We start from the raw sequence: 15,167 nt of genomic DNA on the forward strand, positions 1-15,167 counted from the left end.
TGTGTGTGTGTGTAAGTAAGAGGATCCACCCATTCAAAAGTTAGCCGATGTTTCTACACGGACGTATTTTGTATTGCAGCCACATGCTTAGGTCCCATGGACTAGCAGATAAACTGCATATGTTCTGAAGTTGTACCAGTATGATCTAGGACTTAGAAGGTTGTATTGCTTTAATGAAATATAAGCAGACCGAAAGTAAAGCAGGATGTTCACAAAAGCGTTTCGTGTGAAGTCTAACACAGTTATCAAAGGGTCTGACAGGTTTGTAGCTAACTAACGATGCAATCCCTAGCTAAAGATGGGGTGGTTGGTTTTTAGTCCGAACCTACTACCATTTTGGCTTCAAGCGCCACACTAACCGCACGACTTCATGATTTAATTTCAGCCATGTTTTGCTAATAGCTTTATATTGTGTTGTTGCGTGTTAAGGCAAGTAGCTAGCTAGCTATGTGTACATGGTTCGTACATTAGTATATTTGTCATTGACTAAATGGTGTGCATGACTGGAGGACTCGTCCTGATGGAAGTTTAACCTTACACTTTATGTCCTTTAACACGAGGTTTATATCGATCTTCAGATTTGATATTGCCTTGGAAGTGCATTGATTAGTCCTCAATCGTTTCCTGATGCGTCCAACAGGAGGAAGCTGAGAGCCGATGTCTCGGCTGCGTTCCCGTCCCTGTCCGCGGATCAACTTGGCGAGCTTGTTCCCAACAAAGAAGAGCTGAACATTGTAAAAATCTATGCGCATAAAGGCGATGCAGTTACTCTGTATGTCCTTCAAAAGAGTCCTATCTTCTTTCAGCTGGAGAAACAGCTGTACCCTACAGGTATACTACATCTATAGGAGAGACGGTCATACTTACTGATGATATCTTTGAATGTTCTGATTGTTGTGTTCTCACCAGTGTACACGCTTTGGCGATACGCTGATATACTGCCAGCGTTTACCACATGGCCTCAAGTAGTGCAGAAATTAATTGGTGGGGCAGGTGAGTTTCTCTCTAAAGAGTGTGTGTGTGTGTGTGTGTGTGTGTGTGAGAGAGAGAGAGAGAGACAGACAGACAGACAGACAGACACACATACTATTTTTTGTCTTCATCTTATGTAGACCTTATGCTGCCTGGAGTAGTAGTGTCCTCTACAGGACTGCCTGATGTACATCAAGGGGATTGCTGTGCTATCAGTGTAGTGTCAAACCGGTAATGCTGTCAATCATAAACCCACTCACACTTTACCTGCACCTCACAGCTCGGCTACAGACATCTAGATTTGCAAATGAGCTCTGATTCTGTGAGGTTTGCTTAGAAATGTCCCTACATTTAGTTGAGTCTTGGTCTAGGCTAAACAACTTGGGCACTACAGAATGTCATCAGATGTCATTTTTGTCATCTTCCACTGAAAGTCCTTTTATTACATTTTTAAGTGTTGCCTGGTGTTGGTTGGTTACAGGGCTCCGGTGGCCGTGGGCACAGCTGCCTTGTCGAGCAGTGAGATGATAAGTAGTGCGATGAAGGGGAAAGGGGTAAATGTGTTACACACGTACATGGACCAGCTCTGGTAAGATCTCACACACACACACACTTCACAGATTAATTCCATAAAATCACATACACACTTCACATATTAATTCCATAAATTGCATTCACTCTGTGGTAGGGGTCGTAACAGCAGAAATAAGGTTAACCCGTCAAAGGGGTTTTAATAGCAAAGACTATGTCATTGTGCAACATTTAAAAACATTATTTGCTTGGGTGTAGTTGAACTTCAGTTGCAAGATAATTACTGACCTTTCATATGGGTTTAGTCATCAAGATCACTGGCTCTTCACTCACCAATTAACAGCCAATAAGTTTTGGACCTAGATAACACAAATTTGGGATTTTGATGGCAGAATTACTAGGCTGTATCATGTGAAGTCTAGGCAGTATCTAATTAAGACAATGATACTAATTATTGTTATGTCACCCTATCTTACTACTGACTCAGTACTGCAATGCTACATGTGAGATGCGCAGACACAGAGCCTCATTACACTGGCCTTTACTTTCCCTTTAACTCCAGGGCTTTTGGGGATAAAACCGCGCCTCCCGTCATACCCGTTGCTGATGGTTCAGTGCAGGTGGAGGGAGGGGTGGAAGGATTGGATTCTGGTGGAGAAGGAAAGGAAGAAGTGATGAAATGCGAGGGGGAGGAGAGCGAAGGACCCAGAGGCACTCAGGTGGCCGTGCTGGAGTTACCTTGTCAGAACCTGCAGGATCTCAGCCTGGGAGCGCGAGAGAAAGGGGAGCAGACGGTGGAGGCCACGGATGAGACGCAGGGAGAAGAGGACTCTCGGTCTCCTCAAAGCAAGTCCTTTTTGAAACTGTGCCTTTGTCTGCCATAAATCTGTCTCCCGATTTCTTTACTATGAATGGAGAATTTATCACACATTTCAGGCCTGTTCTAAAAAATGTAGAGTATATATTTTTGGAATTACAACATTGAGACAGTTTGGAATTACTAGTATATCAGCCTAGAGTGTTCTGGGTCTGTTTAATGGTCACTAGGCTTTACTGCACAGTGTACACTAACTCTGATTCTAAATCCCTTTACAGAGCAGATGGATTCTCTCTTGTTTCAGTGCTTCCTTCATGCATTGAAAATTAAAGTGAAAAAGTCAGAGCTCCCCCTGCTGACCAGTACCTTCCTGCGCAAGCACATGGCCGCTTGCTGGTATTTAACTATTCTTGCTTGTACCCTCTAGCCTCTAATTTCGCAAAGCATGTCCCCTCATACTCACACTTTTTCAGTGTATTCCCTTACCTCCAGATCACACATTCAGGACGAGGTGGGCATTTCGGTGTGAGGGACGTTGTTGTTTTTTTCTGTTTTGTGAAAGTGATGTTTTCTTTTCATTTTCTCTATTGCAGCCCCAAAGGAAAACATCTAGACATTAAAAAATCCAGCTTTAAAAAGGTGTGTATTTGCCTCTCTCCTCTCACTTGCTGAACATCCAAAAAGAAATCGGTTGCACTGAAAAGAATGTCTTCTCTCTCTCTCTCTCTCTCTCTCCCTCTCTCTCCTTTCATTCTCTGTGTAGCTTTCAAAGTTTTTGCAGTGCATGCAGAAAGAGCACAGTTTGGTTCGGGTGAAGGAACTCAGCAAAGGCGTGGACAGCATCGTGGAGGTGGACTGGAAGAACCCTGAGTATGTATCCGGAACTTTCCTTCGGGCGATTTACCCTGAAACACTCCATTCAAAAATGTACACATCGGCATTATCTCTTATATGTGGGCAGAATGACATTTCTGTATTGTGAATGAGTGTGTAGGCAAATATTTGTAGCATTTACGTGACAGTCTTGTGGAAAATTACTGACTTATTGTTTTTAAATTTTAACACAATATGAATTTGAATGAAATTAACAAAAGTGATACATCAGTATTCATGCAAATTGAGTCAAAAAATTCTGAAATCTTAGATGTTTCATGCAACGTTATGGGCAATGTTTGAGGCTGAGCTGTTCTCTAATAACTGCCTGCTTGATTCCAGGCTGTGTTCTTTCTGCATCCCAGAGGACTGGGAACCGCCCGAGGAAGCTGTGGAGGGGGATGGGAGCAGTGAGTTGCCCTACCAGCCCCCCGTAATCACGCCCCTGTACGGGGTAACATCACGCTTGGAGCCACTCTTCCAGGATGCCCACAGAAAGTAAGGGGGTATGACTTTGGGTGTATTATGCACTGCTGTGTGGGTGAACATGAGTCTGGGTGTATTATGCGCTGGATGGGCGGGACTGGCTGTATTATGTGCTGCTCCGTGTGACTGTGTGCTTAATGCCTTGCTTTGTGGTTGGGTGTGACTTTTATGCATTGCTCTGTAGGTGTATTATGTGCTCATCTGTGTGTGGGTGTGACTCTATTTTGAATGCTGACTTTTTCTTTTTCAGAAAGGGGGCAGTCTTACAAGCGAGTGAGGTGAGGACCATCATTACTGACTATGTTAAAAGAAATGACCTTGTCCTCGAAAGCAACAAAAGGTAAAGGTTTCGACACCTGTACCAGCACTTCCTCTGTAAATATTTACATATATTTTCCATGTCCAGAAAGATTTTAAAACTGATTAACCCTTTTAAAAAAAATCTACCATGTAAAAAAAGGTTCATCTTTCCTCACAAGAAGGAAAATTTGGACCTTTTTCACTAGTTTTCCCAGTCAGTGGACTATCTAGCAATGTGGAAGTGCTCAATTGATGCCTCTGTCTATTTGTCAGCTATGTGAGCATTAATCCTGTGCTGTGTGACTGCCTGCTGGAGAAGTCAGAATACCAGGATGTGGAACTCTTGAAATGGGAAGACCTCTTAAGCAGGTATGACTTCCTATACACCCAATTCTGCATCTAGCTGTGATGCTCTGGGACTTGTTTTTGAGAGGTTTGTGTAATAAGACACCTTAACTGAGTTTATTGCTCACTTACATTACTCATTACTCAGGAAAACACAGCTATAAACAGAAAGCAATTTAATCAGTACAATTTTCATTTACGACTTATGACCTAGATATAACATACTGTTTACTGTTCTACATGTTGTTACTCGTGGCTAAGAGTTTGTCCTAGTTCTGATTTTGCTGTAGCTATCTGGTACAAATTTTTTAAATGCACTCTCACTCACGCCCTAGATACAGGTCTCTGTAATCTCACACATTCACCGTCCAGATACAGGTCTCTCTAATCTCACTCACACCCCACTCGAGATGCAGGTGTCTGTAATCTCTCTCACACCCACACCCTAGATACAACCTTCTGTTGGCTGACTCGTTGTTGTTGGCAATCGGATCTATCACGGTGGTGTCATCTGCAAACATAATTATGATGTTGGAATCATGGATGGGTTTGCAGTCTTACGTGAAGAGGGAGTATACTAGTAGGAGGCACGCAGGGGGAGGAGGAGTGCTTACCCATGCATACTTTGTGGTCTGCTGGCAAGAAGGTCTGGAATCTAATTGCACAAGTGTTTATTGAGGCCAAGATTGTGTAGTGGCCAGTTTATTTGGGGCGGAGGGTGTGTAAAAGTGGAGATGTAATCAATGAACGGTGTCCGGACATTGCTGTTCCAAGTGTATGGAGAGGGCAGTATGAAGGAAAGTGAGACAGTGTCCTCATTTGACCTGTTTGCAAACTGATGTTGGTACAATGAAGAGGGGATGTTGCTTTTTATGCGTGTTAAAACAAGTTGCTCAAAGCACTTCATAACGGGGGGGGGGTTGAGGCCACTGGGTAATAGTCATCCAGGGACCTGATAGCTACCTGTTTTGGATCAGGGTTGATTAAAACAGACTTAAGGCAGGTGGGGATGGTGGCTTGTTCCAGATGGATGTTAAACAGGCTGGTGAACACTGCTGTCAGCTGTCCCATGCAGTGTTTCAGGACCTGTCCAGGAACCTCATAGGGTCCAGTGGCTTTGTTGGGGTTGATGAGGCTTAGGGGCCCATCTCCCTTTGTGGGAGCTACGCACCAGTGCACATGATGGCACATCCTGCAGTGTCAGTTTGGTAGTGGGTTGACAGTTGTGCAAGTCCAGACATGTGAAGAAGTGATTCAGATCGTCATGGAGAGGTGGGTTTGCTGTGGAGGTTGGACAGGTGGTGTTACCTTTTATAGTCTGTGACGGACTTAATGCCCTGCCAAGTCTGAGATGTGCTCCTGTGTTCGCATTTTGTAGCAGTGCTTTGCCTCCTTAGTGGATCTCCTGTACGCAAAGCAAGATCAGCAGGGTTGGAACAGCTCTGTTGATCCAGGCTTTCCGGTTGGTGATTGTGCAAGTGCTTTTAAAGACCCTCTCCTGTCACTGATTGAGCCCCTAAAAACTCTGTTCATAAAAATGACAGAAGTTAGAAGATATTGCTAAGGAAAATCCTCTAATAGCCTAAAAGTGGCTTAAATGTAACTCTACACTTTTGCCTTCATTCAGTACATGTGGATCTATGAATATGCAAATAGTCCCTGCCTCTCCACCAATCCCCATCCCTGGTTGCCTGCAGCTTGTGCTGATTTTCTTCCTCAACATCCCCAACCTATATAAATGATCCTGTCAGCATTTGAATGATGTACCTTGGCAGGCTCACACTAACATTTTATAGCATACTGCAGATTTGGAACTTCAAATGTATCTCAACACAGTCAACAGATAAAACCCAAGAAAAATAAAAGTTTATTGGTTTACCAGTGTTGACTTGTACTTATGTACCTAGGCTAGATGGATGGAACAGTGTCAAATTTTTTTTTTAAAGATCTTTGTCATGTTTATATGGTATAGTGAAGTACAATTCTAAGCATTTCATTAGTTTAAAATTTTTATTGACAAATACATCCAGTTTAAGCAAAGACATAAGGAAGGGACAACACTAAATATTAAGTTCACCTTGGCATGCTGGATATCAGATTCTCAGCAAAGTCTTGACTGATGACAACCCATTCTTCCCTAATCAGTGCTTGGAGTTGATCACAGTTTGTGTTTGTCCACCCTCTTTTTGTGGATCGACTACAGGTTCTCAATGGGATTGACCTCTGGGGAGTTTTCTGGCCATGGACCCAAAATTTCAATGTTTTGTTCACCAAGCCACTTGGTTATCACTTTTGCCTTGTGACATGGTGCTCCGTCATGCTGGAAAAAGCATTGTTCATCACCAAATCGCTCCTGGATCATTGGGAGAAGTTGCTCTTGGAGGATGTCTTGATACCATTCCTTATTCATGGCAGTGTTCCTGGCAGCAAAATTGAGCAAACCCACTCCCTTGGATGAGAAGCAACACCACACATGAATGGTCTCAGGATGCCTTATTGTTGGCATGACACAGGTAGCGCTCACCTTTTCTTCTTCAGATGTCCCAAACAGTCTGAAGGGGGCCTCATCAGAGAAAATAACTTTACCCTAGTCCTCTGCAGTCCAATCCCTATACTTCCTGCAGAATGTCAGTGTTCTTGATGGGGTTTTTTTGGAGAGAAGTGGCTTTGCTGTCCTTCAGGACACCAGGCTATTTTCCAAAAGCCTTTGCATCATTCTGCATGCAGATGCACTCAGACCTGCCTTCTGCCATTCCTGAGAAAGCTCTGCACTGGTGGTGACCCGATCCTGTAGCTGAATCCTCTTTAGGAGACGGTTCTGGTGCTTGCTTGACTTTCTTGGGTGTCCTGAAGCCCTCTTCACTGCAGTTGAACCTCTCGATAATTTGATAAATGGTTGATTTAGGTGCCATCTTACAAGCAGCAATGTCCTTGCCTGTGAAGCCCTTTTGATGCAATACAACAATGACTGCACATGTTTCCTTGGAGGTAACCATGGTTAACAGAAGAAAACTTCAAGCACCACCACCCTTTTAAAGCAACCAGTCCGATCTTCTAATCAGCATGACATAGTGATATCAGCTGCCTTGTCCTCATTAACACTTCTCCTGAGCTAACGAGATCATCACTGAAATGATGTTAGTAGGCCATTTTGTGGCAGTGCTGAAATGCAGTGGCTGGAATGCAGTAATTTTTGTGATTAAGTTAATTTTCATGGCAAGGAATGACTTTGCAATTAATTGCAATTAATCTGTTCACTCTTTACAATCAAGAGTTAATGCAAATTGCCACCATATAAACTGAAGTAGCAAACTTTGTGAAAACCAAAATTTTTGCTAGTCTCAACTTTTGACTCTCTCTCTCTCTCACTCACACACACACACACACACACACACACACACACACACACATATATATATATATATATATATATATATATATATATATATATATATATATATATAAATAAAACTGCACCCATTCCTCTCATTTTCAGATGATTTCAAAATACATGAAGGCTCACATTTTCTCCTTTTGCAGCTTTTTGCAACCAAAAACAACACATCTCTGCCATCGTTTTGATAGTGGTGAAACTTGGTGATAACTAGCAAAATGCAAGACTACACCTGACTTCTCCTCTGACACCCCTCGTTTCACCATAGCATTATGCTCATGATATGGTAATCTACATCCTGCAAAGTGAAGTGTGAAAGTTTGTTACGTGTGAAACGCTGGCTGACTGAATCTGATTTTGAGACCATCAATGGTACACTGCAGTTTCAAAGCTGAAATGCCCAGACAAAACAAAACTTGATTGTCACTGGAGGGGACCTATTAACATTATCCATAAATAAGTTGCTGTAAGCTAAAATAGAGGAGGCATAGCTGAATAAGTCCATGTGGTTGTCCTGACTGGCTTCTCGTTTGGACAGATCCTAGTTTGTGTTGTCGAAGCAGTCCTGTAGTTTAGCCATGGCTCCATCTACCCAGACTCTGCACAGTGGACTTTGTCCTGGCGGTGAGGGTCTGTAAGTATGCCATCAGGAACAAAGTAATGTTCCAAAGTGAAGACTGGTCAAGGTTGGGGGGAGGGCCAAACTTTGCTAGCATTCATTACATTGCAATACTTCTGGTCCATATTATTTTCTCTGGTTGGAAAACAAGATAATGGACAATGGGGAGCACAGTCTTAAGCTTGGCAAGATTTAAGGCCTCTGCTATAATAATGCCATGCAGAAGAGAGTTTTGCCATTCGTTTCTAGCATTGTGCAGTTTAGCTTGTGCTGACTTAGCATTAGCTTGGAGCAGGATGGAAACTGCAGTGAGAAACACTACTGCAAATTCCCTTGGCAGATGGAAAGGTCTGCACCTCAGCGTTATAAATTCTAAGTCAGAGGAACAAAATTGTTCAGTAATGTCTGTGTAGGTGCACCAAGCGTTACTTATATACACACACACACACACAGCTGCCTTTGTCCTTTCCACATTCAGCTGTCTGACCCAAGCGATAAACAGACTGGCATGTTGAAGATGTTAGCATTCAGCCAGCTTTTGGGGAAAAACGAGGCGCAGCTGTCCATCCTGTGAGAAGAAATCCTCAGCCTCATCTCATTGATCTTGCTGACAAAGGACTGGCTGTTCATGGAAACCGGCTGGGTAGAGTTGGCTTGTTCGAGCAGCTCTTTAGCCTAGCATGAATACCAGCACACTGGCCCCATTTTTGCTTTCTCTCTCACATCCATCTGGGGTGTGGTAGTACATGCAAGAACCCATATGCAGAATAGATAGTTAGGAGGTCAGAAGAGGGCAAAAGCCAATAGTGAGAACCAAGGCCTGTAGTTTAAACTAATCTTAAAACAGGGTGTGGTCAGATTAACTGCTGAAGCTCTTTCAAGTAAGTCTTCAGAGCTTACTTTAAGGCTTCGGTTAATACCCAATTTGATCAGGGTAGTGCTTAATTATTGATTAACAGATTTCGATCACACCGGGTACAGTTGGACCAGGCTCCCATTGAGTGTGAAGAACGCCACCTTCTGTTTGCAGGGTTCTCAGCAGGATGCAGGCATGCCACCAGTTGCTGTTCCCAGGCCAGGTTCCTGTTGTGAGGAAGGGGCAGGTGGAACCTATTGACATCAATGTGGCCTCCAGGGGTTCGAACAAGAAGGTATCCCAGGGACTTCATTATGAGCCAGATCGGTTTCCATGAAGTTCAGGGACATGTGAAATACATCACTATCCCATCCTCTCCCACTGCAAAAAATTACAAGCAAAAAATAACTATAGGAGTAAGTCTAGGCTGATGACCCCTAGACAAGACACATTCCATTCCCACATATTCCCATATATACTGTATATGTTTTTAGCCATCTCTGTATTTTAAGCACATGCATTTCCTGCCCTCATTCCACTGTTGTCCGTAGGTCACGATAATAAAGAATTTGGAAGGATTTGGGATGGACCCAGTTGTTGTGGCTGAGACTCTGCAGCACCGTGTCCAGGCCAGCTATGTCCTCCACGACATCCCTGGAGCCAAAGACCGGCAGCTCGTCCAAATCCAAGGCAACCAGGTTCAGCATGTCGGCAAGCTGCTACTAGGTACAGCACTACACATTGTGGTTGCTTAAATCTGCCGTAGCCATGCCTTGTATCTTTGATGTTCAATTATCTTTCATTTTGCTTTGTTTTGTTACAGAGCAATATCAGATACCTCGCAAGTATATCCAAGGCCTGGACAAAGCTCCAAAACTAGGCAAGAAGAAATAGCACACGTCCCTCACCAGTGGCTGTACATTACTGTAACATAGACAAGAACTACTGACTGAAGTCTCTGTTTGTAAAAGAGGACTACTCCATACTGCATGATTTAAAATCACATTCAACCATGGATTAAAATAATAGAATAAAATCTTTTCATCTTTTTAAAAATTTCATTCACATCCTGAAGGCTACTGTGTTTTAAAGAAGCACCCAGGTCTACAGGGAAAGGTCTATAGGAATTAATCAGTTTTTGCTCCTACAAGAAGCAAACATTTTCCTCCAGACTTTCTACAGTAACTCATAGAGAACAGCAGACATTCCATACATGTACTACCTCATACCGACTCCTCCATCCATCTCTTAAGCACCACTCTGCTGTGCCCCGCTATAGTCCATAATTACCATACAACATACCAGACTCCGCAAGGTTATGTAGAGGGAAGCAGCATGTCAGCCTGTGCTGCTGTAGACCTAAATATTTTTGAAACATGTTAAGAATGCTCAACAGCTGGGCTGGCAGAAATCACACAGCTGTGTTCCTGAACTTTGAGGTAATCACTCCCCAAAGAAAACTACGTGGTGAAGGATACACATTACATAATTGTGCTGTCAAAATTTATAAAATAACTTTATACACGTTGAATTTTGTGTATAAATTGAACATGTTAAAAATATTGTGGTGGGAAAACAACCATCCGAGGATATCGTTAAAACAAAAAGCAAACAGTAATAAACTCGGGCATTGTTTCATAATCCTCGTACACAGAAACGGTCTATTTGGCTATCCTGTGTTGCTGACCCTGCTTCTAAAAATGAAACACGTTTCCCGACATGTGTTTTTGTTATGTGTGGACGGAACTGGAGGGACCTGTCTAAACGTCGCCTTCGTGTTTCCAACGGAAATTAAATTTAAAATGCAAACAATAGGACGTGGTAGGCACGCGCGCCCTGCCGGCCTTCGCGAAGAGCGACGTAAAGCCGTTTAATGGGCTTCAAATAAACAGGCGCGAAACTCCAGATAACCTGAAGGTAGATACGTGCGTGAAAATAAACCGCAGACATTTATATTTCAAATGCCTTTGAAATGTATTCGAAATCCAAGCGCACGTGGAAATATAAGCTCAGAAGGGGTGTTGGGAGGCAACATATTTTTAACGGACTCTGCTTTACCGCTGACGATTTGGTGGACCCAATTGAGGAAATAAGCGCATTTAAGAAACGCAGTTACCCTGCTGCAACTGTGCAGCAGTGCGTTAAGCTCATTCCTAATATGGGGTTTCGTCTCTGTGTGATGCCTCATTATTTCTCTCATTCATTAATTTTTTAGGAAAGTCAGTTTTATGGTTTTATAGATAGGCTACTTCACAGTAATGTGTGGGGGCTAGTTTGTAGCCTACAGCAGAATCAAAAGGTCAATAGTTTTATTTGGAGAAAAATACAGATATACTTTTTTTCCCCTAAACATAAATCTGCAAAATATCTGTATATCTATCGTTCATTTGTTTGCTAAGGTCATATATGTAGAATATCTCTTTAAAATGTACCAATAATGTTCCTAGCACGTTTAGAGTGCCTATCTGTGAAGTCTAAAAACTCAAGAATAGGGCATTACTTTCAATAGCAACCTTATCTTTAACAAATGTCGGTGTTTGCAAACGTGAATGCTATCACCGCAGAAATATATTCAAGTTCCATCACATTCTCTCAACAGACGACAACAAAAATTTGTATGTTTTTGTGTTAAAGGAGTAAGGTAATTTTTATCACCAAAAATTATCAAACAATATTTATTAATGTGATTATCTAATAATTAAAAAAAAATAGAGTAGCTCACACGAGATGAAGAATCGAATTGCTTTGTAGTCCTCAAAATGAACCAGTTGATGCTACATAGTGGTTTTTCCACATGTAGGTATAAAATACATTTAGTACAGAAGCTCTGAAACATCCATGCCACTAGGTGCCAGTATAATGGCTGTTTCATAATGAGAAGAAGAATCATTGGAAAAATGACTTATTGCTCCTTTAACTCATCTGGACTACTGCAATACTCTTCTTTCTGGCTTACCAAAGATCTCCATCTCTAACGTGCTGTGAGTGAAAAATACTTCAGCAAGTATTTTGGTATGCACATGAATGTTGGAGCAAATTTTATCATACATATTTTCAGCTAGCTATAGACTGCTGGCAATCTGTATCTTTCAGAACTGTAATGTACTCTTAACATTCACATGCCTCCATGGTCTCTCCCCCACTGTACCTCAGTACACTGATTATATGATATGGTATGTTCCTGACTACAGAGAGGCCAGGCCAGGAGGTCTTACTATAGCCCTAAGATGAAGATCTAAGTACATTTAAGAGCAGGGTTTAAAAAAAAAAGAACTTATTTGTGTGTTTGTGTCAGATTGAATCAATAGTAAGTGTTTTGCTTAACAGTTTTGGGTATAACTGAAAAGCCATTACTGTTTAGTAGAATATTAAACAATTTGCCTCTTGCAGCATTTAAACAAGTAAATCTTTTCTTTGAGAAATTGTATTTGTTTTACATAAACTTGTATCTCACTAACAAAGCCTCTTCTACATATTTGCCTTAAAAGCACAGAACGGATCAGTGTGCACAGAATTAACTGTATATTCAAACAAGTACTGAAGTACTGATCTGAAATTCTAAATGGAAGAACTTCATTATCATTGTGTAAATTATGTAAATTAACCGCACAACTGAGTAAAATTGCTGGTCAAACATGACATCTAAAAACTACGTATGTCTATTTGGATTTCTGTCTGAGAAAAAGGGTAAGGTGACCTGTCGAGTCAGAAATCAGGTGGGGAAAAAATAAAACGGCTGTCCATCCTTACGATCTAGTCAGCGTCTGATTTTTTATTATCTTTATAAGCTTTTTCAGTTATGTCAATAAATTGAAAGAGTAGATGCTGTAATAATTGACAGGGTTGCTAAATTGCCATGAATCTAAGTTTCCATGACCACAGAGGCAGGTTCTGTGTGGGGGCAGGTGGTAAGAGATGACAAGATGACAAGCCTCTGCCTCTCCACCTGTCCACCTATGGGCTGTGAGACAAGAGTCCTGGGAGGTGGCTGCAGGATGCTGAGATATCAGAGGGGGACATGCCGACTGAGGAGCACTGGATGATCCACTTGCAGAGGGTCTACTACCCTGTTCTCGCAGCCATTGGGATCCCCTGTGAGTACTGGTCCAACCAGATGAATGCCTGAATTCTGAGAGTTAAGATTTCTCACAGTGTTTTTGGTTTTTTTTGGATAATCTTAGCTAATTATATAACATGAAGGAGAATTGTTGCATTGGTTTCTCCTCAGATTATAGTTTTAACTAATCTAAATTGTGTTTAATCTCAAATGTCATAGATGACAGACATTAACCTACTCAATCTTTACCCAAGTGTGATAAACCATAAACATGTCTTCAACCAGTTAATCTAATGTAAAATATGCATGCTCTGAATTCAGAGTCTGTATACAAGTGATGAACTCTGATAATTCACTCTGTCCCATAGCTAATACTGTGTCTTTCCTGATCTTCTGGAGACGCAAATGCATGCTCTCTAAATCCAGCACTATGTACCTGATGGCGATGGCCGTCGCCGACACGGGCGTGCTGGTGTTCATCGTGGTTTTGGAACTCTCTGTGAAATACCACACGGTCGAGCCCTTCTGGTCTCGCGAGCCTTGGTGCAACCTGCGGGACATCTTCAGCTATGGTGCCTACAATGCCTCCACCTGGCTGGTGGTGGTCTTCACTGCCGAGCGCTTCTTGGCCATTACCACGTGGGGCATGCGGAACCGGCTCTGCCACACCCGCGCTGCGCTGTGGGTCATTGGCGGCGTCTTCGTGCTGGGGCATCTTTTTGCGGTGCCCTATTACTGGGCCTATGTATCCGTGCACGACCGCAAGCTCAAGCGCTGGTTCTGCGTGTACCGGACGGACGCCTCCGTCGAGTACGTTGGCACTGTGGTGAGCCTCCAGACGGCTCTATCCCACGTCCTGCCCTTTGTTGTCGTCGGCGTAACCAACAGCCTTACCCTGCGCCAAATCTCCCTCAGCAACCGGGTGCACGTGGAAGCCGAGTGCCGCGCTGCCACCCGTGGCCACAAGGTGCCGCCGTTGCTGCGCTCGCGGAAGAGGAAGTCGGTGGTGCTCCTGGTGACCGTGTCCATGACGTTCGTGCTGCTGTCCATCACGCGGTCAATTACGCAGATAGTGCTGCGCAGCTGGAAATGGGATATGGACCATGATGACTACAGCCTGGAAATAAACGTGGCAGCAGACATCGGCAACATGCTGACCCTCTTAAACTCAGCAGTTAACATGTACCTGTACGCATGCACACAGAGCAAGTTCAGACAGGAAGTTCTAACCTGTGTCAGATACTTTCTGTGCAGGGGCTGCTTGGATTGCAACGGGTCATCGTCACGCCGTACCCCTGGAGATGCTTGAGATATCCTGACAGACATTAACATCTGGAGAGTGGATGAGGTAGTTAAAAAAAGTATATAAAAAATATTAATACGTTCAGCAGTTTATTACATTACATTATTTTTTAAATAAAATATTTTCTCAAGCACAGTACATCCTTGTTTATCTAAATATATCATAAAATGTACAGTATTTTATTTTGCCTTTTTATCAATCACTCAAAAGTTATATTTTTATAATATAATTGTACTAAATATTAGTTGCAGGTTGTGATACCATGGTAATTTGTACATCTTTATCTCAAGAAGGAACAGAAGAAGATTGTATTCAGTGGCTGGAAGGGTTGGGTTCATAACTCTTGGGGAATAACAAATGAACAAATCTTCATTTAACTTAATTCTGGTAAGGATTTGTATCAGTTATGTTACATATATTAAAGTTTTCATTTAACATCCCATTCAGTCGTAATTTTCACTATCCACTAACTGTATTGTAATTGCATAGAATTCAAAAGCCTGTGATTAGCTTGTCCTATCACTGTCCTATCCAAAAGACAATAAGACAAGCCCTTCTATTCAGAATATATATTATGATCATGGCACTGTAGACCTTGAACACGAATGGTGTGT

At 42.4% G+C, this 15,167-nt stretch overlaps 2 protein-coding genes across 2 annotated transcripts; both read left to right on the forward strand.

Moving 5' to 3' along the window:
• The first annotated feature begins 82 nt into the window (after positions 1 to 82).
• Positions 83 to 10,254, forward strand: eif2d (eukaryotic translation initiation factor 2D). The gene is made up of 15 exons (XM_027012237.2): positions 83 to 261; positions 641 to 831; positions 910 to 993; positions 1,113 to 1,203; positions 1,454 to 1,561; positions 2,066 to 2,349; positions 2,599 to 2,716; positions 2,914 to 2,959; positions 3,084 to 3,190; positions 3,536 to 3,691; positions 3,930 to 4,019; positions 4,253 to 4,348; positions 9,368 to 9,488; positions 9,745 to 9,919; positions 10,017 to 10,254. The coding sequence occupies exons 1-15, from the start codon at positions 206 to 208 to the stop codon at positions 10,085 to 10,087; spliced, it is 1,794 nt and encodes a 597-aa protein (XP_026868038.2). The 5' UTR covers positions 83 to 205; the 3' UTR covers positions 10,088 to 10,254.
• A 76-nt stretch (positions 10,255 to 10,330) lies between these two features.
• On the forward strand, positions 10,331 to 14,901 carry LOC113578784 (probable G-protein coupled receptor 139). The gene is made up of 2 exons (XM_027012241.2): positions 10,331 to 13,287; positions 13,619 to 14,901. Exons 1-2 carry the CDS (start codon positions 13,212 to 13,214, stop codon positions 14,557 to 14,559), a joined length of 1,017 nt encoding a protein of 338 aa, XP_026868042.2. The 5' UTR covers positions 10,331 to 13,211; the 3' UTR covers positions 14,560 to 14,901.
• The last annotated feature ends 266 nt before the right edge of the window (positions 14,902 to 15,167 follow it).

The sequence above is a fragment of the Electrophorus electricus genome, chromosome 18, assembly GCF_013358815.1.
Source record: "Electrophorus electricus isolate fEleEle1 chromosome 18, fEleEle1.pri, whole genome shotgun sequence".
NCBI classification, from domain to species: Eukaryota; Metazoa; Chordata; class Actinopteri; order Gymnotiformes; family Gymnotidae; genus Electrophorus; species Electrophorus electricus.